The sequence below is a fragment of the Nelumbo lutea genome, chromosome 1 (assembly GCF_056320005.1).
Source record: "Nelumbo lutea isolate HS-2025 chromosome 1, American lotus-T2T, whole genome shotgun sequence".
Classification (NCBI taxonomy): domain Eukaryota; kingdom Viridiplantae; phylum Streptophyta; class Magnoliopsida; order Proteales; family Nelumbonaceae; genus Nelumbo; species Nelumbo lutea.
Window position 1 is genome coordinate 212,651,397 of NC_142684.1, and position 27,748 is coordinate 212,679,144.

At 37.6% G+C, this 27,748-nt stretch overlaps 1 protein-coding gene across 3 annotated transcripts in view; it reads right to left on the reverse strand.

Annotated features, from left to right (window-relative positions):
• LOC148880840 (transferases, transferring acyl groups) overlaps nt 1-22,880 on the reverse strand; it is a 63,992-nt gene extending 41,112 nt beyond the window's left edge. For 2 of the 3 annotated variants that reach the window (XM_088962900.1, XM_088962898.1), the window contains exons 1-8: nt 22,179-22,880; nt 22,020-22,083; nt 21,874-21,916; nt 18,749-18,885; nt 11,765-11,838; nt 11,542-11,629; nt 11,364-11,453; nt 218-291 (exon numbers count right to left, since the gene is read on the reverse strand). In XM_088962900.1, coding sequence (XP_088819026.1) covers nt 218-291; nt 11,364-11,453; nt 11,542-11,629; nt 11,765-11,838; nt 18,749-18,885; nt 21,874-21,916; nt 22,020-22,083; nt 22,179-22,228 — 620 coding nt within the window. In that variant the 5' untranslated portion in view covers nt 22,229-22,880. The remainder of the gene's footprint in view (nt 1-217; nt 292-11,363; nt 11,454-11,541; nt 11,630-11,764; nt 11,839-18,748; nt 18,886-21,873; nt 21,917-22,019; nt 22,084-22,178) is intronic. The other variant, XM_088962899.1, reaches the window with a different exon arrangement.
• Between the last annotated feature and the right edge of the window lie 4,868 nt (nt 22,881-27,748).

The window sequence follows — 27,748 nt, forward strand, 5'->3', positions numbered from 1 at the left end:
CATTTTTTTTCTGAAAAAAGGAGATTTTTTCAGCACATGGATTTAGGCTCTATTTTGTAGATGTCACAAATTTTATCAATTCAGAAAACTTGGTTATTTTAATTTTTGTAAAACTTCCTTACATAAATACATGCTAAAAATATGAAGCAAGAAATTTTATCAAAAAAATATGAAACAAGAAAAACATTTTTTGAAAAAAACTGAAGTTAATACTCACACTGACAAGGCATTCCGTGCTTGTCTTGAAACTAATGAATTGGCCAAAACAAACGACCCTACCCCAAGATCCATCTGCTTGCCAAATTAAAAATTTCAAAGATCAAAGGTTCAATATGAGGATTACAACTGATCAATAATGGAATTAGATAATATCATAATAGAACAGAATCATAACCAGTAACGATGGATTTAATTTTAAGCAAGCACCAATGAATGCACATGTTAATAAATTAGACCATAATTAGAAGCACTTGCCTAATAAAAGGGTAAATAAAAATCCAAGTTATGTACCAAAATAAAACATGAAGTTGACAATACAAGTCACTCAATAATTGTTCATTCTCATTTTCTAATATTTCCATTGCCATAGATATATCTAAAGAGGTATAGCCTACATTATGACCACATATTGAGTAAGTTAAGAACAATTTGTTATCCTTACAAATAAACCTAAAGAGTATACAGCAGAAATAGAGTCATTAGACTCTCCCCCTGGAATACACTTAAATCATAATTCCGAATATAAAACAAGGATTTCTGGAATTTCTAGCTTTTTCAGCATTGATATTGAGAAAAGATAGACAATAGCTAGCACTTGATAGTACATAAAAAATTATAAATTCATTAAAAAGGAATATAGGTAAGGTATATAAATTTTGGTGGGAGAATAAAAGTAAGTTATGCACTTATGGTTGAAATTTATACAGGGTTTTGGGCTTGTATGGTGAAAGAGATGGAAGTATGTGTTAGATCTTCTTATGGAGATGGGATTTGGGAAACTTGGTGTCAAACCTACCTCTACACCTATTTATGTCAAACATAAGTTTTCAGCTAATGATGGTGAGCTCTTGGCAAACAGGGAGTGTTTCAGAGGCGTTTGGAGAAGTTACTATACATTTGCATGACATGGCCAAATATCTCATATGTTGTTAGCGTGATTAGTTAGTTTACATGCCACTAGAGACACACATATGGCTGCTGCAAACATGAAACTTCATTGACTGAGACCATGCCAAATAATTAGTCCCATCTCACTGAGGTTACTACCCCCAATAGAGTCTCCACATACCCTCCCAGACTAAACCCAGAATCTGTGGATTGTTCCATCTCACCTCCAGTTTTCTCCACTAGACAAACGGAGACAAACGAAAATCAAAATACAATGTTACTAGTCAAACAGCCAAAGCAGGGATTTCACCAGACCTGGCAAAATGGGAGAAAGGGAGAAAGTCTAGCCGCTCCTACTAGAGGCCCCAAAAATCACTTCAACTTGGATCGATCTCAAAGATAACCAGAATGCTTCTATTCTAGCTCCAAGCACCACTTCCAAACTCCCTTTGTACCCCTTAATCTAAACACTCTAGTTAGCTGGGGTTTTAAGGAAACTCTCCAAGAACCTGCCTTGGGCCCTAAACAAGCATTGTAATCTTCTCCAAAAACCTCATCTAACTGGGCTAAATACTTGCTAATTAATTAACCAATCAACTCTCCATACAACCTATGTATGGGATTAAAGAGAAGAAAAATGAATAAGGTAGGAACTCCGTTTTGATACCAAGATGTAGATCCCACCAATAAAAATATGAAAAAAAAAATAAAAAATAGAAGAGAAGAAGAAGATTGAAGAATATGGAAGAGAGAGAAACAATGGAGAAAGAAGATGGAAGAAAAAGGGAGGAAGAGAGTAATTCGATCCAACGTTCAAAGTATCGATACGTATCGGGAGCCTCCCGATATGCTCCTACAGAGGGTGTATCAGAGTTTTGACCGGTTCAGGGGTGGACGGACCTTAAACTGGCCCCTCTGAACCGAATTTGGAAAAAAAAAAAACTACCGATACGCCTCTACCGACGTATCGGGCGTATTGATATTTTGAACCTTGATTCAAACCTCTCTCCAGCCCTCACAAATATCTTTTATTCTTTCATTGTAAAAGAGACATAATTACATGTATACCCTTAGTAGGGCAGCTAGCACTAAAAACAGTAACAAAAGAAATAAAACAGGCCCACAAGTAAGGCCCACTAACTACAGAAATAAAACATGAACAGAAATAAATAAAAATAACAATGTTCCATGGCCCATTCGGCCCATCATCTCTACAATAACCTTTGTGTTACCTACAACTTTAGGTAACAAATATAAATCTTGTGGCTTTTGGAACCCTATCATACATTCCTTGTATCTCTCTTCTCAATTCTTCAAAAGTTCTTTAAAACTTTTAAAGAAGTGCAAGTCTCATTGGTGGCAGTGGCTTCATTCTTTAAAATTTTAAATTATGGTTTACAGGTTGCAATCTCAAGGTAAAAGATGACCCTGTTTCACATCTTAACAAAGGGAAAAAAAAAGTCTATTTTCATTCAAACCAGCTACAATAATAGTGGGAAGGTATACTTAAGTCTATTTGAAAAACTCAATGTATGCTTAAAGTCAATTTTATGAAACCTCAAGGCATGCTTAAGTCTTTTACCCTTATATCCAATGTTTTCAAATGCGGAGGTGTAACGCAAGGCATTTCACTACCTAGAGGCATGAGGCGTAGTTCAGAACGTAAGAGGCATAAGCCTCCCGAACACAAGGAGGCGTGAGCCTCCTTAAGAAGAGGGGGATGAGGAGGAAGGAGGAGGAGGAAGGGGAGGAGGCGTGGCACAAAGGCGACTCGTAGAATTAGGAATGTAATATGTTTTACATCACATTAGCTACTTGAAGCAATGCAATTAAGGAAAAAGAAAGATTGTAGGTTTTACAAGCTTGAAAATGTTTTATATGTTTGATTTTATTTTTAAATTTTCATTTGAATACGCTTTACATGTTATGTTTATGTATTTTAATTTAATTTTAGATAATAGGATTTTTAAAAAAATTATTTTAAAACTTAAGTTTATATTTTTATTAATATTATGTTTAATATTTTTTTTGAATTTTCTGACTTTTTTATTTTTTAGCAGTTTTTTGTATTTTTGCACCTTGCTTCAAAAAAGTGCACGCCTCATCTTGCGCCTTGCGCTTTTAAAACATTGAGCATAGCATGTGCTCTTACATTGGTGTGCGTGTGTGCATTGAAAAAATAAAAGTTTTGATAATGTGAATGTTAATGTATTATTTAATGGCATTAAGAACATGTTAGGAAACCTAGCATTCTGCACCATTATATGAACCCATCAAGTCATATTGCATCCAACATTCACTGAAAGTCATTAATATGGATGCCAAGGTCATCTAGTTCAACAGCAGAAGATCTTGCCATGGGAGGGTTGTTTTCTTTTGATAGTGAATTGCCATGGGAGGAGCATTGAGGAGCCCGTTGCACTAGCTAGGAAGCTAATAACCCTAATTATCTATAATTGCATCTATTTCCTATATCAGTTTTTCTGTGTATATTTACATTGGGCTCTTATAGACAGTTTGAATCATTCTCCCTGCCTTTGGGGTGTGGTTAATTGTACTCTTTTATATTTGATTCTCTCATTAATTAATTTCCCTTATCAACAAAAATGCACAAAAGAGTAGTTCATCAAATAAATGAATAGCAATAGCTAATCCACTTAGTAGTCGATCAAGACTACAATCAGTCTTGAATTCAAAAGAAAAAGAAAGAAGAAATTTCAAAAGAGAAGAAGAAGAGAGGGAGAAAAGAGAAGCACACGAAGAGATTTTGAAAAGAGAGAGAGGGTTGATTAGTTGATCTGCCGACCCACTCTTAATATTTATATATGTTGACTATTTGTAAAAGGGCTGAATTGCCCTTATTGCTTACATGGCAAATAAACTAATAATAAAGTTATAATAACAAACTGAAATAACTACCAACTAACACTAACATAACTTACAAAAATGTGCTGCCATACGAACACAGTGGGGTCCACATCAATGTTCACTACACTCCCCCTCAAGTTGGGAATAGATATTTGTCATTCCCAACTTGCATAGGTCTACCTCTAACTTCTTCCTTGGAACAGCCTTGGTGAGAAGATCTACGAGCTGCATGCTAGAGGTGATATATGGGAGACACACTTCTTGAGGCGAAACCCTTTCTTTGACAAAATGTCAGTCGACTTCAATATGCTTAGTTCTGTCATGTTGTACCGGATTATAAGCTATATTAATAGCAGCTTGATTATCACAATACTGTTAGACAATTTTTGTATGCCCTTAGCTTCAATCAAAACGATGTACTTTATGAGTTTATTGTAAATGAATAAAAGTGCATATTTGATTCATGTTCCCTTGGTATGTTTTTGTGTAATACCCTTAAACTGGACACTTAATGAGACTCGTGTTAGTTTAGAATGTTCACAGCCAGTGGGTCGGTCTGGGGAGACCTATCCTGACAAGGCTGACACTGTGGTGCCACCAAGTCGGTTGGGGTGGCTTGTCTCAGCTACCGGGGTGAGACCCTAGGCACATACAGTGTGGGATTAATTGAATCTTTGAACTGGACCAGATTTCCAATATTGCCCTGGACCTTGGAGATTGATGGGCAAAATTGGAAAGTTACACCCAATCCCTAGACTCGATTATGATACTGCACTAGGTGTCGGATTGGGCTGTCTTTGATGTACCAATCAGTGAGATCCTTAGCGGGGGTCAAAACCTGGGTATGTTGGGACAGTCTGAGAATTCATCTGAGTGGATGATCATAGTGACAAGATCAGCCCCTTTGTCGGACAAAGGTAATGATCGGGGATGCACTCTCACTGATGGAAACCAAGACTACCGGCAGCTGATTTCAATCGTTGAAATTTGTTTTGCAAAATATATTTTATATGAGATATAAAAGTATATATATTATGGTTTCGAAATGGTTTGCAAAAGGTTTTAATTCCCGGGATCCATACTAGAGAGAGTGCAACACTATTCCTTGCAGCCGAGGGAGAGGTCATCTCTTGTCGGGCAGTGTATGATCATTATGGGCTGAGAGGTAAAGTGTAAGACCATTGAGGATAATACCTGATGGGCTAATCTTGCATCTGTCCACAGTCCCTGGGTGTTACAAGGTGGCTTGGCTTAGGGACCACTTAGGGTAAGTGTTGGGCCCATAGAGCCCATCTGATGGGTTTCAAGGGGTGCACTGTCCATAACAGTGTATTCGGCCAGGCCTTGTAACAAAGACTAGGCTGAACCCATGTGGTTGATGTGTAGATCAATGTTTGGGTCCCACGCCATACAAGAAGCCCAACTGGGCAGCAGTTTGGAATGCTAAATGAATACATAACCCTAAATGGGCCTTAAGCCCATTTCGAACTGGGCTAATTTGATTAGTCATTAAGGGGCGAATTCTGAGATAAGATCAGCTGATAAGATTGGGCCCACACCCTATCCACTCAGAGAGTCCAAGATCTAAATGAGATTTAGATATGGAAACTTCCTAATTAGATTAGGAGATGGCTGATCTAATCTACAGATAAGATAAGGATTATCCCTTATCTTAAAGGGACTTCTAATCCATATATGATTTGGGTTAGCAACTTCTAATGGGATTAGGAGCTTATCCCTTTAAGTCTATAAAAGGAAGAGGGGGCGGCAGCCTTTAGACACAACAGACAACCACCAACAACAGTCTTGTCCTCAGAGCTGAAATTACAGAAGAGAGAATTCAGCACCCTGCAAATACTCTCTTGCCGCCTCCTTCCTGCAGCCGCCGCCTACAGCAGTTCGATCTCCATTCCTTGGGAGAAATCAAGATTGGATCTTGATTCCAATCTTTTGGAGAAAATATTGGTAGGAGTTGTATTCACAAGCCGTCCAGGTAATTCTTGGGAAGGATCAAGTTCTTTGGAAGAACACTGCTGATTCTGCTCCACCCTGCACTGCGCCATCTTCAGTGGGAGCGGATTTTGGATCCTACCTTGCGCGTGAACACCTCCATTGAGAGATATTATTTCTCTGTATCAGGTATTATCTCTCCCTACTCCTTTTGGTTCAGATCTAGTTCAGTTTATGGTTCAAGAATGATCCTTGAAAATATGATATTCTAAATGGGGAATTCAATTCCCAATTGAAGGGAGAGAAAAATTTTTTGAAATTCGCCCCCTTTATTCCGCAATTTTGGGCGTCCATGTGATGGATTTCCTATCCCTTCAAATACAACATTAAGAACTTCTCATAAGCAATACCCAACTCCTCAAATAATGACTTCAACCATAGGATTTCAGCCACACTATTAGCCATAGATCTATATTCAGCTTCAGCACTAGAACGAGAAACAACACTTTGTTTCTTACTCCTCCAGGAGACAAGGTTACCTCCTACAAAGGCACAATATCCAAAGGTAGACCTTCTATCATCAACACTCCCAGCCCAATCAGCATTTGTATAAACCTCAATCTTCATGTGATCATTATTCTTGAATAATGTACCTCTACGTGGACATCTCTTCAAGTATGCTAATATCCTCTCAACTGCAAGGAGGCGAGTAGTTCTAGGAGAGTGCATATATTGACTGACAATGTTGACTGCATAACTGATGTCAGGTCGTGTCAGACAAAGATAGAGGAGTTTTCCAACTAACCGATGGAACATAGCTTTGTCTTCAAGTGGCTCTCCACCCTCTGCACTAATCTTGTGATTTTGTTCAATAGGTGTATTTGCAGGCTTAACACCCAACTTTCCAGTTTCTCCCAATAGATCTAGAACATACTTCCTTTGAGAAATAAAAATCCCATGTTTAGATCTAGCTACCTCTATACCCAAGAAGTATCGTAGCTCTCACAGATCTTTCACCTCAAACTCTTGATGAATGAGTTGTTTAAGAGACTCAATCTCACTGTTATCATTCCCTGTCACTACAATATCATCCACATTCACACCAAGCAAAGTCAAGGAAGAGTCCACTCTTTTAATAAACAATGTATGGTCTGACTGGGCCTATACACAGCCGAATTTTTCAAGGGCCTGTCTGAATCTATCAAACCAAGCTCTGGGGGACTGCTTTAGTCCATACAAGGCTTTATTCAACCGGCAAACCTTCTTTCCTGTCTCTGCATCATAAAATCCAGGAGGTAACTGCATGTAGACTTCTTCCTGTATGTCTCCATTGAGGAATGCATTTTTAACATCCATCTGGAACAAGGACCAAGAGTAATTGGCAGAAAGGGATAACAAAACTCTAATAGTGGTCATCTTTTCTACTGGAGCAAAAGTCTCCAAATAGTCTATACCATAAGTCTGAGTAAATCCCTTTGCAACTAATCAGGCCTTATACCTTTCAATGGAACCATCAACATTATGTTTCACAGTAAATGCCCATCTACATCCAACCGGTTTCTTTCCTTTAGGTTGGTCAACTAGCTCCCAAGTACTATTCCTCAGAAGAGCATCCATTTCAACCTTCATTGCATCTTTCCACTCAAGAACTGACAAGGCTTCCTACACTGTTCTGGGAATTGGAATATCAGCAATGGATGTGAGAAAGGACCTGTAAAAGGGGGACAGGCAATCACAGGACAGGAACTGGGAAACGCAATGAGTTGTGGATGTGGTGCAACATCGTTTGCCTTTACAGACTGCAATGGGGAGGTCAAGTCATCCAAATGAGGTAAAGTAGCAACAGTGGAAGGTATCTCAGTGGGGCCTGGATCTGATAAAGGGACTGTGGTACCTGGATCTGGATTTGCAGAAGGAACTGGGGCTGGCCTGGACTACTGATGACCGAAATCAACCTACCTCCACCGCTTGTGATAAACTCTCAAATCCTGACACCTCTGACAACCCTCCCCATTACATCCCTCATCACTCAATGGAACAGGTAAATGAACTTCTGATGAATTAACCCCACTATCACTACTCTCCCCCTGAGGAGAAACCCTAGGGTAATAGGGTACCTCCTCAAAGAAAGTAACATCCATCAAGACAAATCTTCTCCCAGAAGTAGGTTCATAGAAGCAATAACCCTTTTGAGTTTGTGCATAACCAAGAAAAATACATTTGGAGGCCTTAGGATCAAATTTGGAACGATGAGGTCCAAGAATCTGAACAAAGCAAGTGCAACCAAAGGTGTTAAGGGGAACAATAAACAATTCTTTATCGGGATATAGAAGGGTAAATGGAGGCTTCATGTCAAGAATCCGTGAAGGAACTCGATTAATGAGCTGTTGTAAGAATAGCATCTCCCTAGAAACGAATAGGCACATTGGAGTTAAACATAATGCTTCTAGCCACCTCCAATATGTGCCTATTCTTCCTCTCAGCAACCCCATTCTACTATGGTGTATAAGGACAAGTACTCTGGTGAATAATCCGATGATCAAGCAAATAAGAGGCTAATGGGTTGATAAAGTATTCTTTCGCATTATTGGATCTGAAGATTTTGATTTTGACCCCAAACTGGGTTAAAATCATCTTATGAAATATCTGGGTCAAAGCAGGAACCTCATCTCGAGAATGCATAAGGTAAACCCAAGAAAAACGGGTATAGTCATCAACAAACAACAAGAAATATATATATCCCCCCATAGAAGTGATGTAATACGGGCCCCAAACATCAGTATGCACAATATCAAAAGAATTACTACTTCTTTTATTACTCAAGGAACAAGATGTTCTACAATGCTTTGCAAGTTCACAACTCTCACATCTCAAATTGGACATCTGAACAGACTCAAACAATTTTGGAAACAAACTCTTCAAAGACCGAAAGGATAAATGACCCAACCGATTATGCCAAAGCATAACCTGACTAACAGACTGAGAAACAAAAGACTTCCTATCTTCACGATCTTCCCAATGAGAACTCTCTCCAAGCATGTATATCCCATTCATCTCACGGCCAATCCCAATCACCTTCCTTGTCTCCAAGTCTTGAAAAACACATCAGTCAGGGAAAAAAGTTACTGAACAATTCTAATGTTTTGTAATACTACTGACTGAAAGCAAGTTAGTATTAAGCTTAGGAACATGCAGAACAGAAGATAAGGAAATGGTATTAGACAACTTGATGTGTCTCCCTTGCCAGAAATGGGAACAAGGGAACCATCAGCAATGGACACTTTATCTCTATCAAAAGATAAGTGATAGGTAGTGAACAGTGATGGCAAACTAGTCATATGGTCAGATGCACCTGAGTCTATTACCCAACAATGTTCAGTGTTACCTGGAGCTGAAGCATGGTAAGCTGAGGCCCGAGTACCTGAATGAGCAAAGCCTGATGTGGGAGGAGTTGATGGTGGCTGAGATGATTGAGCTGAATTCCCAGCTTCCTTTTCCAACTGAGTTAGGGCAGCCTGGACAGCAGCTAGGGTGTCTAGAGGCATGCCTTTTGTGCCCGATGAGGATGCAGAATCAGTATTAACAGCCATATGAGCATTACCCCTTTTGTTCCTTAGTTTTGTTGGAACTAGATGAGGGTGCGGCTTCCAACATGTGTCTTTAGTATGCTTAGGTTTCTTGCAATGTTCACACACTAGATCCCGCTTATCTTCCTTCTTTATATCCCTCTATGTATCACCCCCAAACTTAGGTTTAACTACTACCAAGGCTAGTGGGAAGGGTTGATGCTGCAATCATAACCTTTCTCCTAGTCTCTTCACTATGCACTAAGGAGTAGGCTTGAGATAAGGTCACACTGTCCCTTGTTAGTATTTGTTGTCACAATATCATAGTCAGGATTCAAACCAGCTAGGAATTCAAAAATCCTATTAGTTTCAACTTGCTTTCTATGAGTTTGTGCATCCTTCTGACTTTCCCACTCAAGTGTTTCTAGGTGGTCAATTTCATGCCACAGAGATTTCAAAGTAGAGAAGTAAACCGAGACTGGTTTCTCTCCTTGCTTAAGGTTGTTAACCTCACACTTCAATTCATAAGCCCTAGCAACATTAAGGGGTTGGGAGTAAGTCTCTTTCATGACATCCCAGATTTCCTTGGCTGTTTTTGTCCACAAATAGTTCTGGCTGATATGTGGCTACACAGAGCGGCACAGCCATGTCATAACCAAATAGTTCTCCTGAACCCATTTGTTATAAGTTTGGTCCTCCTTAGTTGGTTCTTTCACATCTCCCAACAAGTAGCTGAGTTTTCCTCTACCCCCAATGGCCATCACAGGCGATTGAGCCCATTCTAAGTAGTTTGATCCATCAAACTTCACAGTTTTAATCTAAAAGGCATTCTCAGACATGTTACCAGAATTGCTAGTCCCAAAAACACCTTCCCCCTTATTCTTGAACTCCATTCTTGGTCAAGAACTAATAATAAAAAACCTTTTAAACTACTATAATAGAAAACAGCACCCAAACAACTAATAACAGCCGGCCTAGGTCTTCCAAAGAACAAAGAAAACGGAATTTTGTGTGAAACCAGTTCAAAATCTGATCTTAAACCAATAATAGTTCTGAATTTTAGGGTTTTCTCTCAAAACCCTAGAAAAAAAAAACAGATTTTCCACCTGCACCTCTCAGAATAGACTAAGATGATTTTTTCCAAGGTTATTCTCAAGAAAAAACTTACTTTATGAAAGAAAGTCTCTAGCCGCCACCTTTTGTCTGATGCAAAACCCTAATCTTGAGGATCCGAAGCCTTTTCTGATTCTTCCTGACTATTGGAACTCTCCCAGCCTTCTACAATCTTCTTAGTAGCAGCCGCACACTACCAATAACCTCCAAGAATCAGCCGATCCTCCTTCTCTGTTGAAAAACTTCTAAACCTAGGAGATTCTCATGTAGTCAATCTAATTAGATTAACATAAGAGCTCCTAGGTCGGCTCTAATACCAAGTGGTCGATCAAGACTACAATCAGTCTTGAATTCAAAAGAAAAAGAAAGAAGAAATTTCAAAAGAGAAGAAGAAGAGAGGAGAAAAGAGAAGAGGCACACGAAGAGATTTTGAAAAGAGAGAGAGGGTTGATCAGTTGATCTGCCGACCCACTCTTAATATTTATATATGTTAACTAATTGTAAAAGGGCTGAATTGCCCTTATTGCTTACATGGCTAATAAACTAATAATAAAGCTGAAATAACAAGCTGTAATAACAAAATGAAATAACTACCAACTAACACTGACATAACTAACAAAAATATGCTGCCATACGAACACAGAGGGGGCCACAGCAGTGGGGTCCACATCAGTGTTCTCTACACACTTAAATAGTTCAAACCCAAAAATGCAATATTAATGTTAATATGATTTGATGGATGAGTGTGAAATAGATTACCAGACCAGTACCATAAGTCTCAGCCTTGGCATATCTTCTAGGAAATATTTGGAAGTCAACAGCCAAGATGCATAAGCATGTGACAATCATCTATAGAAAGCAATCTTCATGAGGGACAGCAATGAAGAAAATAAAGAAAAATGATTCAACCAAATAAGTAAGCATGGGAACAACATACCATTGACACTCTGTATGATGAAATATTTGTCCTAATAGAATAAACTGATTGGGACCTTCCTTTAGAGTAAGGAGAATAAGAACCAAACCTGGTTAAGGTTTACAGAAACTCAAATCAGGGTTTAAATATCTTAAGTAGCTTATATGGCCAATTGCTCGTACAACATCTTGGAGGATTTCAAACATGTTGCCTATAAGTCCTCGCCAATTAAAACATTGCTTACCTTTTCATTACGATACAGAGAAGAAGAAATATCAACAACAAAACTGCACCCATATTTGCCCATTCTGCTAGAACCTGTCACGGAAAGAAAATGAAAAAGCAACATATCATGCCAAAAAATAGACAGTTCACTTTGCTGTTTTCACCGAAAATATCTTGAACCAAAACATAGATGTACACCTTTTTATTGACTGATGTAATCGACATTGAAATATTTAACTCCTAAATGCAAGACTTTTTTTGTGAGGAGGGTGTGCTTAGAAAGTAAACAAGAGATGGTAATCAAAACTTCAGTCAGAAGTTGGGGTTGAAGATTAGGGAAGCTAACAAGGCTACTGTGTTACTGGAAGGTGTTGGAGTGATCGAGTGGTTTAAGGACTTTGTACTTGGAGCAAGTCTCAAAGGGAAGCAACAAGTCAGAACGAAGGGTTGACAAGATGGCAGGTCGTTGGAGAAGGGCATTGAAGGTGAAAGCAAAAAAAAAAATTATGTTTGAAGAATGGAGATCTAAAGGAGTGCTGGGGTTGAAGATTAGGGAAGCTAAGAAGGCTACTGTGTTCCAGGAAGGTGTTGGAGTGATCGAGTGGGTTAAGGACTTTATACTTGGAGCAAGTCTCAAAGGGAAGCAAAAAGACTGGAAAGAATTTGGCTCTGAAGAAGGAAAGAGGTATGTCATAGAATGCAAAAGGAACATCAAAGGAGCATATATAGCCTAACTAGAATTTTGGAAAGGGTAAGAAGCAGATTGCTTGCTTCCCTGAACGAAGACAGGGCCAAGGTTGGAGGGAAGTATCTGGAATACTTAATGAGTTCTTACAATGCCTGGAAAATGCACAAGCAGAGGTCCCAACAGAGTTGAAAGAGGTTAAAGAAAATAGTAGTAATACTGAAGATCTGGGACAAGAGATAGTGGTTATGGCAAAGACTAATGAGAAATGTAAGATGGCTGCTTTCTCAAGAAAGGAAGATTGGGAGAGTAAGTTTGTAATCCAAGCTAAAAACCATGTCAGTGACTGGAGGAGAGTTGCAGACTTACTGATACAGATTGAAATTGAAAGGTATGTTTATTGTAACCCCTTTTGAGAGTTGTAAGGCTTTGTTGGATCTGGTTGAAGATAGGTTAGACCTGTCTGCAACTACCATTCAACCAGATCTTGGATTATTTACAATCTTTAGACGGAGTCCTCTTTCCAACTCTAAAAAGTTCTCTTTTGAAGATGATGTGATTGTATGTATCTTGGGCTTGCCCTTCCACCTGTGGAGGCAAGAAGTGGCTGAATCTATAGCCCAGCTGTGTGGAGGGTGACTCACTGGTGTCTTCTGGGGGGATCTCCACTCAACTGCTATATTATTAAGTGGAGTAAGGCCAGAAGATCTGCTGAGGAAAATAGACTTAAGAGTGGAGGACTGGTTCTACTCAATTTGGCCGACTTCCTCCATAAAAGCAGGCCTGTGGAAGGAGGCTCAGAAGGAGGATGAAAAAGTGGAAGATGTATTGCATGGATCAAGGGGATTGGTGAGTTCAAATGGGAAAAGAAGTTTCACCAAAAAAGGGTAAACAGGAGCTGATGGGGTTGGAAGGTTTGATGCAGATGGAAGATCAAAAGAGTGGCATATAAGGTAACAAGGTGGAGTGTAGCAGATCTTATGCACAGGTGGTCATAGGTGGCAGTTTTTTAATTAAAAATTTATACAAAGAAGGGGGGATGGTAGGTCTGACCCAACCTGAACCAAGAAAGGAGGGAGCTGATCCATCCTTATTTGGGTCTGGGCTTGACAATTTAAGGGATCATGTGCTGGACATCTCTGGTCATAATGAGCATCTGATCTTAGCAAGGCCCACAGGTAACAATGAGCTGAGGCAAGCTGGGCTTAAGATAGCCCATCCTGGGATAGGTGAGTCTTAAAAGCTCATGTTACTGAAGGTAAGGTGGGCTCAAAGGGTGAGGCACATGAGTCACTTAAAACTCACATGTCTTACAGGGGGTGGCTTTGATAAATGGTAAGAAACATCTATCATCTTCCTCCTCAATTTCTTCCTCTAAACCAAAGGTTACAAGAGCAGGTTCAGCTTCAACTGGCTCTCTACAGTGGATTCCAATGCAGAAACTAAAATCGTTGTCGGCTGATAGATGCAACCCAAGGTCTATTAGGTGCAGCGATCTTGAATCCTCAGTAGATGGAAACTGGTCTGAGGACAAAGGAAGTGACGTATAAGTTCTGATGACACAATCAGTTTGGGTAGTGCTGATTTGCATCAAAATGTGAAGTTCATGGAAGAGGAAAGCTTTAATACAGAAACCTTATTTCTGGAAGAAGATGAAGGGGCTGGAGGTAGAGTGAGGATTGTTTGCCTGGGTCTGACACTGCACACTCCTTTTCTCCTTCCATTGAGGGGGCTGCTCCAACCTCTTAGTTTTGTCAAGAAGTTAGCAAAGGGGAGCAGGACACATTACAAAGCAAATCTGCGAGGATAGCCCAGAAAGGACAATACAGGGACGGATGTTTTCAGCAAATAGACTAGCCAAGGGAGACTACTTGTCCATACACACTTCTCAGCAAACTCCGACAAGGGGAATAGAAGTTACATCCTCTTGTTCTAATCCCCATATAAAAAGCTTCTGTACTCCTCAGTCAGACCCTGCCTCTCCAGGTATTATTTTCCCTTTGGTTTTTGGTGTTGACATGTGTGCTGAGCCTGTTGCAGATACTCCAGCATCGCATTTTGTAAGGGGTAGTGGTGGTGTGGGGGAAAGGAAAGTGAGGGGATCTGAAAAGGTTAAAGAAAAGAATGGAGCAGCAGTAGGCAAGGAGGTGGAAAGGTTCTGGAGATTGATTTGTGAAGAATTGGAGGAGCTTAGGAGAAGGGAAGGATGTGGGGAAAATAGTGCTCAGAGGGAGGACTTGAGTAGTAAACAGGAAGAGTTGGAAAAAGGAGATAGTGAGGAGACTGGTCTACTTCCAAAACCTGAAGGTAGAAACCGAACTAGTGGATTAGGTAAATTAGAGGGTGGAGAGGAAATATTTCAGAGGAAGGTGGAGGAAAAAAAGAAAAAAAGTCTGAAGTGGAAAGATTAATCTCTGACATTGAGGGTGATCTAGAGTTTAGCGGGAGGGGAGAGAGGAGGAAGAACATCAGGTAAGAAATGGGGTCAAGTAGGGTCATTGATTGAAGTGTATCTATGAAAATTATAAGTTGGAATCTGAGAGGGTTGGGGAGTGCAAGAAAGAGGAGACCTATAAAGGACTTACTGAAGAGGGAAAAACCTGAAATTGTGATGTTGCAAGAGACAAAATTGTCAGAAATGGAAGGAAGGTGGGTGAGAAGTTTTTGGAGATCAAGGAGAGCAAGCTGGTCTTCAGCTCTGTCATGGGAAGCATCAGGGGGTATTGTTACAGTGTGGAAGGATGAGGTAGTAGAATCGGTGGAACAACTGATAGGTAGGTTCTCGATCTTGATCAAATTTAAGAATGTGAAGGATGGATTCATTTGGGTGTTAACTAATGTTTATGGCCCTAACAATTATAAAGAAAGAAATGAACTATGGGAGGAGTTATCTGCTATACAAGGTTTATGGGATGGTCCTTGGCGCCTCTGAGGAAACAAGTAACCCTTCTCAGCCAACTACAACAAGCATGAGGAAGTTCAATGGTTTTGTAGAAGAGTGCAAACTAAAGGAAATCCCTTTGTTGAAAGCTAGGTTCACTTGGTCTAACTTTCAAGAAAACCCCTTATGCTCAAAATTGGATAGGTTCCTTTTCAACCTAACCTGGGAAGGTCACTGGGGAACCTTGGTGTCCTGAGCCCTGCCTAGGTTCAATTCTAACCATTGCCCCATTAAGATAGGTGTGGAGTCGTTTGTTATTGGGCCTAGACCATTTAGATTTGAAAACATGTGGTTAACGTAACCAGATTTTGTGGAAAAAAATAAAGGAATGGTGGAATAAAGAGCTAAGGGGGGTAAAGTGGAAGGGGATAAGATTTCATAAGAAGCTAATGGTTAAGATTCAAGCTGAAGGAGTGGAATAGGGACCATTTTGGTAGAATTGAGGAACAGAAATTGAGTCTAATATCTTGGATTGAGGAATTGGATGAGAGTGAAGCTCAAAGGATAATGAATGCACATGATAGGGAGATAAGAAATCAATTAAAAAAGGACCTAGAGGTTGGCGTACTTAGAGAGGAAATTTGTTGGAGACAAAAGTCAAGACACCGGTGGATTAGGGAAAGTGATGGAAACACTAGATTCTTCCATGATTTGGCAAATTGAAGAATGTGGAAAAACTTTGTGGCCAAATTAGAGGTAGAAGGGGAGGTGATTACAAATCAGGACGAAATAGCCAAAACCTTCGTGACCCACTTTATGTCCATTTATAAAAGGCCTTTGAATGAAAATTGTCTATGGAAGGGTTGGATTGGCCATGTTTGGGAGAAGAGAAAGTGAGGTGGTGGAAAGAAGTTTCGAAGAAGCTGAAATCAAGAAGGCAGTGTTCCTGATGGATAGATCTAAGGCACCTGGACCAGATGGATTTACCATGGCATTTTACCAAGATTGTGGGAAGTACTAAAGGATGATTTGGTTGAGGTTTTTAAGGAATTTGCAGATAATCACACAGTAAGCAGGGATGTCAATGCCACATTTCTAGCCTTAGTCCCTAAGAAACCTGATGCTATTCACTCGAAAAATTTTAGACCAATTTGCTTGGTGACAAGCATTTACAAAATCCTAGCTAAGGTTCTATCTCTGAGGATTAAAGAAGTTACCCCCTCCTTAGTCAGCCAAACCCAAGGGGCCTTTGTACAAGGAAGACAAATAATCGACCAAATGTTGATTACCAATGAAAGTGTGGAGGATTGAGATCTGATAGGAAAGGCTTTGTGTGTAAGTTGGATGTTGAAAAGGCTTACTACATGGTGGACTGGAAGTTCCTTAGTGAAGTCTTAAGAAACTGTGGCTTTGGTGAAAAGTGGTGTAATTGGATCTTAGGTTGTGTTAGTTCCTACCACTATTCAATCCTGGTGAACGGAGTGGTGAAGGATTTCTTCTCAGCTAGCTGGGGTATCAGGCATGGGGACCCTCTCTCACCTTTCCTTTTCACCTTAGTTGCTGATGTGCTTAGTCGTTTAATCTCTAAGGTTGATAAAGGTGTAGTTAGAGGGTGGAGAGTTGGTAGAAATGAGACCCCAGTTACCCATCTCCAGTTCGCAAATGGCATATTAATCTTTTGTGGGGGGGATGAGATTGAAAGGGTGAGAAGTTTAAAGGTGCTGATTAGAAACTTTGAAAGTGTATTTCCAACTTGAAAATCAATTTTGAAAAGAGTTGCATTGCAAGGGTTAATTTGGAGTCAAGAGAAGTGGAGGATATTGCTGAGTGCTTAGAGCGTTCTATCTCTACTTGGCCTTTGACCTATTTGGGGCTTACTTTAGGAAGCAAATCCTCAGGAGAGGAGGTTCTGGTGCCCAATTGTAGAGAAGTTTGAGAAGAGATTGGCTTCATGGAAAAAGAACTACATCTCTCTGGAGGAAGAATCACCTTAATAAGAGCTACACTTGCAAACCTTCCAACTTACTATCTCTCTGTCTTTAGGATCCCAACTAGGGAATTAATGAGAGACTTTCTTTGGGAACTAGGGGAACATAGGAAAGACCATTTAATTAAGTGGGAGGTGGTGTGTAGGAGTAAAGAGGAAGGGAGCTTGGGACTAGGGAACTTAATTCAGAAAAATACAGCCTTACTGGGGAAGTGACTATGGAGGTGGCCGTTAGAGAGAGTCAGGTTGTGGCATGATGTGATCGGAAGCATACGTTGATGCTCAGGGAATAGATGGGATGTTGGTATATCAAGGCAAGCAACCTTGGCAACCCCTTGGAAGGCAGTGCACAATATTCTTCCTCAGTTCCTCTTCATATCAGGTATCATGTGTATGATGGCAACACCGTCCTCTTTTGGGAGGACATTTGGGTTGGATATGCTCCCCTGAAAACCCTTTTCCCCTCCCTATTCTTAGTTTCTCGATACAAAAAAGAGGCTGTTTCCAAATTTTTCTCCTCATTGGAAACCCCTTGGGCTCCTACTTGGGATTTTGGGTTCCATAGAGGCTTAAGGGATTAGGAGATTGAGTGCTTAGTCAATTTACTCTGCCTTTTTGAGAAAGTTTGTTTGGCAAGAGCTGCATTGGTATGGACAATCTGGGAAGAAAGGAACGGTAGAACTTTTTTGGAGAAGGAAAGGAACCTTCAAGAGATAAAGGACTGCGCCTTGGTTAGGGTGATTCAGTGGCTGAAATCTTTGGACTTGTTTCACCAATTCTCCTTTAATGACATTTGGAGGAATTGGACAGCAGTGGCAAGTTGTTCCTCTTCCAAGACTAAAGTGAGAACAAGCTGGTCATCACCTCCTGCAGGCTTCTTGAAGTTGAATTTTGACAGAAGCCATCTAGGAAACCCAGGTCCTTCTGGGTTAGGTGGGGTATTGAGGAACGAAGTCAGGAATGTGATACTTATCTTCTCAGGTCCTTTAGGAGTGGGAGACTCTACTAGAGCAGAAATGTTTGCTGCCCTGCAAGGTGTACAGTTTGCAGCTCAATTAGGGGTGAACCAGCTAATAGTTGAAGGTGACTCAAAGGTTGTAATAAGCTAGTTGCAGGACCCAGAGTCAGTAGTTTGGTGCTTCAGGAATGAAATTAAAAAGTTTAAGGTGCTGATAAGAAACATGGACCTAAGAATACAATGGGTGGGGAGATCAGCAAATGCTATGGCGGACTGTCTAGCCAAGCAAGGGGCAGCTAGGGAAGTTTTGTATTGGGCACAACTGTAACTTATTACTTTTGTTTTTTTTTCTTTAGTGGAGAGATTGCAGCTCACGCCTCTCCAAGGGCTGCTTGTATGTGCTAATATTTCTAAATTAATAAAAAGTTCATTTAACTATCAAAAAAAATAAACTTCAGTCAGAAGTTATGATTGGTATCCAAAGATGCTTACAGTGAAAAATAACAAAATTGGGAGAATGATAAAAAGAAAATCCAAAGCCAGCATAGCCATATAAATCCTCCAATCTCTGAAAACAACTGTTTTGCCATCTTTCTTCTTCAACACGGTCTCTGTACCATTTAAAAGATCTGGATAAAAGAAATATTCACATCTTACATCATTTGTCCAAAACAACCAATGTATGCATAGCATCACAAGAATCCATCCCCTAATCAGAGAACAGAATAGACACATCAAATGCTTACATAAAGGAATTGCCACATCAAAATCATAAAATCTGAGTATCTATGAGGCTATGAGCTAATAGCTTAATCCTGATCAAGACAAAGATGGTTGACATAGAAGCATTTAGTTTTCTCACCGATCAAAGAAGAATCCACATCTTGAAATGCACCGCAAAGGCAAAAGGGTAAGAAGGAAAAAGAATAGAATGAGTACAACCTATGCTGAGAAAATGCATCTCTAATTTAGACAAGAGCAGCATCATAGGCTTTCACACCCCTCAGCAGGTGTTGACTGAGCTTCAAGAAGCCCTGGGCTGTAGAATTGAGGTGTGGCCGATCAATTACTTGGGACTCACTATTGGTGGAAATCCTAAAGCAGCCAGCTTCTAGGGGACGGTTATAGGGGTGTGAAAAAAAAAAAAGACTTGAAGCCTAGAAAAGAAGCCATATCTCCAAGGGAAGAAAGCTTACCCTAATCAAGGCAACCCCATCTAGCCTCTCAGTGTTTAAAAAGTGAAATCATTTAGAAAAGCTCCAATGCAGCTTCCTTTGGGAGGGAGGAGGGAACTGGAGGACAGTGTATAAAGTATAAACCAAAGATGGAAGGAGGTTAGGAGCTTCACCATATTACTAAGATAAACAGGGCTCAGCTAGGAAAGTAGATTTGGAGATATAAGACTGAGCAGGGCTCTCTATGGACTTCGGTGATTTGTAGAAAATATGGAAGAAAAAGTCTTGAAAGGGGCAGCTCTCAGCCTTTACCAAGCTACACTCTTGCAAACTCTTGGAAAGGTACTCTCCTGGATGCTAGCAACTAAGCTGTTTGCAGGTTTTAACAGAGATAATTTCAAAATTGGCAGGAAATTCTGCTCACATCCCCAGCAACCCCCCCTGCTGAAGTTATCCTCCCCCCAGGCAGGACTGTGCTTTCTTCCTTAAGTTTGATGGCAGTTCTAGAAGGTTTCTTGTTCCCCCTTCAGCAGCAGGGATAGATGGCATCACCCAGAACTTAAATGTGGACACTGTGTGGGTTTATAATGACCCTATAACAGCTGCAGATGCTTCTGAAGGAAGACCCACTCCCTTCTTGAGGGCCTAAGGACTGCCAACTGACTACACATTAGTTCCTTAGCTGTGGAAGGTGATTCTAGAAACACCATCAAGTGGGGCAAAGGCCAGGAAGAAGGGCCATGCAGGGTTGCCCACCAATTTTCAGAGATTCCTGAACTATCTTCTTTGCTGAACTGCAACTTCAGATGGATCCCCCATTAGCTCAACCATACAGCTGGCAAATGGGTTAGCTAAGTTAGGTTTAGGAAGGGATTTTTTGTATGGTGCTGACACAATGATTACTTAATAGATTAGTTGCAAAAGCTGCAGGCTGTAGCATGTGGGGCCCATGCGAAATCAGCAAGATAAGAGAGTCTGGAATGGGAGAAATCTGAAGAATAATTTAACAAATCATTCTACATGAAACTCTCAGCATTTCCTCATGCAAATTTCCCTGCCTCAAAGGTTTGGAAATCTGCCGCCCCATCCAAGATTGCTTTTTAGCCTGATTAGCTGCCCAGAAGAAATGCCTTGCCAGTGATAACTTATTGAGAGGAGTTGTGCCTGTGAATAGCAGTGGGTATGTTTTATGTGAAAGGTCTGAGGAATCAGTGAACCATATCTTTCTTCGTTGCAGTTTTTCTATGCATCTTTGGGCATGGATCAGAAGCATCTTTGAAGTTGAGGGATGTTGGCTGGAGTCTGTGATTTGCTTTCTTCATATGGGCTGATAGGAATGCCCATATTTTTGAGAACTTAAGGATATCTGAACAGGATATGTTAAGGAATGTTGTTCTCATGGTTAGCTTCCTGTAATGATTTCCAAGGAAATCCTTATGAGAGTTTTTTTGCAGGGTCATAGGTTTTGTAGGTTCTTATGCATTTTGTGAATTCCTAGTGTATAATCCTCTGGTGTACATGGGGTTTTTTTTTTTTTTGTACTTTTCTTTGAAGTTCAATGAAATTCTATACTTTGCCCATTCAAAGAAAAAAAAAAGGAATAGGTAGAATAGACTAATCAAGTCCTTGCATAAATGAATAGACACACTGAAATCAAATAACCTGAGTTTCTACAACTAACAGTTTAATCCTGATCAAGAGAAAGGTGGTTGATATGTGAGCATTTTATTTGTTTGCTTGTCTATCTATTTTCCTGAATAAATGCCATATGGCACAAAAGAAGTCCTTAGTAAAATAACTTATAATGATTAGTTTGTATTAACTTCTATTTTGACTACTTGGGCTGTTATCTCTTTCCCTTTTCTTTTCTTTTTTTTTTTTTTTTTGAGGGGGGATGTCAGAACTTGGAATTGAATTTTACATATCTTAAATAATTTTTACTCTGAAGAAAAGAAAAGATGAAATTGCAGTAAATTCGTTTCCAGACAGTATCTGAGACTAACCGTCAAGGAATATCCTAATGGACTTTCTGTTTTAATCAACCAAGCTCGTGAATCAATTAACACATTATCGCCTTAGATGGGTTTACCCATGGGCCTACTAACCTGGTTTCAGAAAATAAGTTAAAACAGTCTTATAAGACCATTATCCAAGTAATATGCATTTGAAATTACGAACGGTGCTTTTAGGAACGCAATTCTCTTGAAAAAAAGACAATATCTTCCAAATATTTGATTCAGAATGAAAATACACTAATTGAATTCCTCTTTCAAGCGGTCTTACACATGTCTATTCATCGAACGAGAAGACAAAAGTTACAGTTGTTACAGCTTGGATCGATCATTTAAAGAGAAACCTTCGAATTTCAAACTAGTGAAAAAATAACTTAGGCAGATAAACCATAGCGGGAAATCAAAAGAAAGGCTTAAGAGAATTTATTACTAAGGCAATTGAAGCTAATTGAATGCCGCAGAAGTATTAGAGCCTGAAGAAAACAGAAGAAAGTTACTAAATTAAAATAAACAACGAGGCTTATAAGTAGAATTCAAAACTTGAAAGGAGAGAATATGTTTATAAGAAAAACTCACAGGCACGATTGTTGAGAGCGCAGCGATCTCAAGCATGGAAGTTCCAGTCAAATTACTTACGAATCTGACCGGAAAACAGTGAAATTTAAGAAAATGCAACTCTTGAACCAGCATATACACGAGATTCTTGAAGGAAGAAACAGTTGGAAAAAAACTTACTCTTCCTTTAGTTGTTTGTTGGGATTGAAGGATTTCCGAAGAGGATCCATGGATGCACGAAGCTCCGGCAAGAAGTGAGCGACAGAAATGGACAATTAACCGCGACTTAATTGTTAAGTCGCGTGCAGAAACCAAGACGCATGCGAGACAAAACGAGTGAGTGAGAGGGCTGGCGCGCCTGGAGCTTAAAAAAGAAAAAGAACAAGAAAAAAGAGAAGGGAACAGAAACAGCGAGAGATGGAAAATAGGAGACTAGCTCTAGCAGCGGAGAGAGGGATAGGGAGTGAGGTAGCAGCAGGACCAGGCGACTGTCTTCATAGAAGTAGAAAGACGAATACTGTGGGGAGAGAGATTGATGGAGAGATCCTTCGGGGAGATGGACCTGCCTGTCCGAATGAATTCGGTCTCTCCCGCCGCACCCACCCGCCCAACCAAAATAAAATGAAGATCAATGAAAACGGCTGAGACTGAGACAGTAGGAAAAACACGGATCCATCGAATCGAATGTTACCGAGATCCAAATTTGATTTGTTAATATTCGGATTTTAACCCAATCATATATGTCGGATCCATATCGGATGAAAATCATATTCACATTATTAAATCATAGGGTGGATTCGAGCCGAGCGAGTCGAATAGCTAGCTATTCGAGCTCGATTCGCCAAGGCAGTACGGTGATCGATCTCGAGTCGGCTCGAGTCAAAAGTTCATAAGTTTGAGTTTGATTTAATAAAAATATTTTATAAAAATAAAAAATTATATATAAAAAATATTTTTTATTTGATATTTAAAAGTTAAGAATTATAATAATTAGTTATTATTATATATAAAAATAAAAATATTATATATAATATTTTTATTATATATATTAGTTTCTATAATTTATTATTATTATTATCATTATTATTATTATTATTATCATTAAAACTGCTTCTTCCATGTCAGCACAACTCTCTGAAATCCTTCTTTTTCATTTTTTATTTTTTTGAATTTTTTATTTTTTAATTTCACATAATTACCCATTAAACCAATAAGGAAATCACATATACCAAAAATTTCTAACAATCATAAAGCTTTTCTAATGTTTAGCCAAGTGGCACCACTTTCCCCCACTTCCTCCTAAATTGTCTCTAATTCCTATTTATCTCCTAAATTATATCTAACTCCTATTTATCTCTTAAATTATCTCTAATTTAGTAAAGAGATTCTCTCCTAAACTATCTCTAATTCCAATTTATCCTCTCCCTCACTTTTTATCTATATCTATCTAAAGAAAATTTCAATTAAAAAAAATCAGAACTTTTTAAATGTTATAACGAAATTATATACTAAATTTATAATATTTATTCAAAAAACAAAAAATTCATAGATTTAATAATATTCATATTATTAATAATTCAGTATTTTTAAAAAATTCATCATGAAATTATGTAGTAACAATAAAAATTATAATTTTATGAATTATTAGATTTAAATGCTATTCAAATAATAAGAATTTAACATTAAAAAATAAAACATTATTTAAATATTTCAATAACTAAAAATCCTAAATAAAAAACATTAAAAATGGCTAAATTATATAACAAAGTATTTAATATTATGCAATAACATTAAAATAAATAAAATTCAAAAAATGAATTTATTTAAATATTTTACATATTGTTTAAATATTTAAATAACAAAATATTTAATATGAAAAATTTTTAAATAGTTAAAATAACGAAGTTATGTAATAAATTTTAAAAAAAAATCTTAAAAGTACAAAAATAATTATAATAGAATACATAATATTCATATTAATAAAAACTTAATATTTTACAAAATTAATAATTAATTATTTAATAATAGTAAAATTATAATTTTATGGATTATTAAATTCAATAAATAATTAATATTTTAAGAAATTAAATAACAATATTATTTAAATAAGTAAATAATATTGTAAATAACTAATTTCACTTATATCAATTAATAATTATAGAAAATAACTATCAACAAAACTATATTTATTAGTAATAAATTTACAATAATAGTGTGTATATTGATTATATATTTATATTTACTATAATTAATATTTATTTTATTTTCAGTAACTATTTATTGTTTTTAATAAATATACTTTCAATAATTATTTTTAAATGTATTTTTTGTTATTTAATATAAAATTATCAATAATTATTGGAGATTAAAAAACTATTGTTTAACTTTTGAAATTTAATTTATCATATTTATTGTATTTTTGTTATAAATTTATTTTTAGAAATTATATATTTTTTATAATTTATATATTAATACTTATTAGAGATTAAACTATTATTTAAGATTACACTATTTATTGACTAATTTAGTATATTTTCAGTATTTAATATATTTTTGTAATTATTGTATTTTTATTATATATCTATTATATTTTTATTATAAACTTATTTTCAATGACTGTATACGTTTGTTATAAGTTTTCATTAATTATTGGAGATTAAACTATTATTATTTATTAGAGATTAGACTATAAATTTAGTTGAAATTAGGAGTGTTCAATGATTGGTTCAATTCAGTTGCAGGCTATTTTGTCAACCAAATCGATTTGGTCAAGTTTGTAGTTTGTCACTCGAAAATGATTGACCATTAGCCAAAATCCACCAACTCGGGTTGTATCAATTTGGGTCTATTTTTGACTTAGTTTGTTTGTTCAAAAGATTTAAACTTAAAAAATTAACATTAAATTTCATAAATTGCAATGATATTATTAAAAAGTAAATTACAAAAATTAAATCTATGATATAAAATATTTTAGACTAACAAATATGAGAATTTTCCTACTTTCCTGTATTAAAAATTAAATTTAAAATATAAAATATTAATATATATTTATTAAACCAAAGTCGATTTGAAATACTAGAAAACCAACTAAATCGGGTTTAGATTGATCAGATTGTTTATTAAAAAGTTCAAATATAAAACAATTATATACTCTTATGTATTTCTATTGTTTAACTTTCGCTTAACAAAGCATGGGTCCCCATCACCATACCTCTCCTTGCTTCATTATCCCCACCCTGCATTCTATTTATCTTTCTCTCCTCTCCCCTTTCCACCACTCCCATTAAGCCATGTCACCCAACTACCTAAAAATATTCCTATAACCTCTCTCCTAAAATGTCTCATTTAAACCAATAGGAAAGTATCATGTTGCCCCACTCCCTAATGAATTCATAAAATGCATCTCCCCCAATCTATATCTACTCTCCCTCATTTAAAATATTCATATTAATTAATAAATAGTTAAATACAATTAATGTTTAATCCCACCCATATTCAATGAGTATTAAATAGTGTTATTATGAAAAGTTAATAAATACGGTTAGTAAATTGCCAAAAATTTATAAATATCGTTATTAATTAACTCATTAACAACATTTTATAGAAATTGAAAAATCTTTAACTAATTTCTATAAATTGAGAATTATATTTAACAATTATCAACAAGTATAAAATTTTAGTTATTGTTATTATTATAATTAATAACCAAATACAAATAGGGGTACAAAATATTATAATGTTAGAAAATGAAACTATTAATTAATTTGTATTGAAAAGTAAATGATAAATTAGTGTAATATTGTTAGTAAACTACCAAATAAAAATATATATTTAATATTAATTAAATAAATTAAATAAATCACCATAGTTACACAAATGTAATAAATTTTTCAAAATTCATTATATAACATTTTTGAAATTAAAATATATAAAGTATTTGAAAGTTTATTTAAGATGCACTAAATAATTATTGAAAATTATTATAATATTTTGGAAATTTTAGGAAATTTTATTACATTTGATAGATTGTGGAAAATCATTGAAAAATCATGTAATTTTCATTGCAAATTATTGAAAATTCTTAAAGATAAATGACTGGGAAATGAAAAACTATAATTTAAACAAATAATTACACAAATTATTAAGATAAATTAATATAATATTGGAAAAAGGAAATTATTGGTTAGTTTATATTGGAAATTATAAGATAAATTAGTATAATTCTGTAATTAAATCATTTAGAAAAAAATAAATTATTTAATAAAATTTTAAATAAATTTGAATAAATTTTTAAAATTACATAAGAATAATAAATTTTCCAAAATTTTCATAAAATTACATTTTTGAATATTAAAGACAATTCTTGCCCATGCCGAAGGGGCGAATAGGTCTCATGATGTGCTAAGGTCTTTTATCAACTCAACACCTTAGCCCTTAGGCTCTGGAAGCGACTCGCGATCCACTCTCCTTATCCTTAATGTTGCCCATGCCAAAGAGGCAATTGGGTCTCATGTGGTGCCAAGGTCTTTTATCAACTCGGCACCTTAGCCCTTAGGCTTTGGGAGCGATTCACGGTCCACTCTCCTTAACATTATTTAGCCAACATGCGGCCTGACCTTTCTACCTAAGCGGGTGGTCATTCTGTAGTAACTTCTCATATGGCTACTTCTACGTCATCCCATGGGATTATCTTTCTGGGCGAGTGCTTGCGAGACTACTATGTACGTGTTCTGCCCCCCCCCCCTTGTGAGGGCATAATATTGTTGTCGGTGTAAGTCGGTAGTTTAGGGCCACAGCGTACTACATCAGCCTCATAATGACGTTGGTCATCCACTCCTAAGAGGATCCATAGAGAGCTCGACTTGCAAGAGCAGCTCTACAAACTATAGATCATCGACTCGCTCGGGAGCCTTGAGGGGCTCGACTCACAAGGGCGTTCCCACAGTTCGTAGGCCGATAACTCCCACGGGAGCCTCAAAGGGTTCAATCTGTAGGGGAGACCTCACGAAGATGATTGATGAGGCTTATCCAGGCTGAAATAAAGTCAGCAGAGCTACTTAGTCCGTTGGCCATCAATCAACTTCTTGTGGGAACCATGACTGGCTTGACCTGCATCAACATGAATGCGCCGAGCTGCTCCCATGCTCACATCTGGAAATTCATGCTTCATCTCATGGAACCATTGCGCTTTGATCTCGGTGGGAACTGCTAATGGCTCTATCGCGAGGAGATGGGCTTTCACATGCGATAGCAGGGTATTTATCTAAGGCACTGGGGATGTTGAGTTCGGCCTGAACTTACTTGATTGTCATAGGGGAGTTCTCTAGGTTCATCACATATGTTTTTCCCCCCAGTAATTGGTATTCGTTCTAGGTGTTGACATTGCTCAAAAGTGCCTTCAAGTTCATAAAAAATGAAAATTAGAAAGTGAGAACTTTAATTTCTAAAAGGTGAGATCTTAGCTTTTTGGAAGATATGGAATTAGCTGAGGTGAGAACATAGCTTCTTGTAACATTTCCCATAGACGGGTGCCAATTGATGAAGGGTTTTTTGGCAGCACCCTGTTGTTCAGACTACTTCCAAGTGACCGATGACTCAGATGCCGAAGTGGAGGATTTTTGCTGGATGAGGACTTGGATGTCAAGCTGGGGGATAAATTGGGTGTTGAGCTAGGTTGATTATTGAGCTGGGTAGCTCTTCAGAGAAACCCACAAGGAATCAATGTTAGAGGACCCAAGGTGGCTAACCCG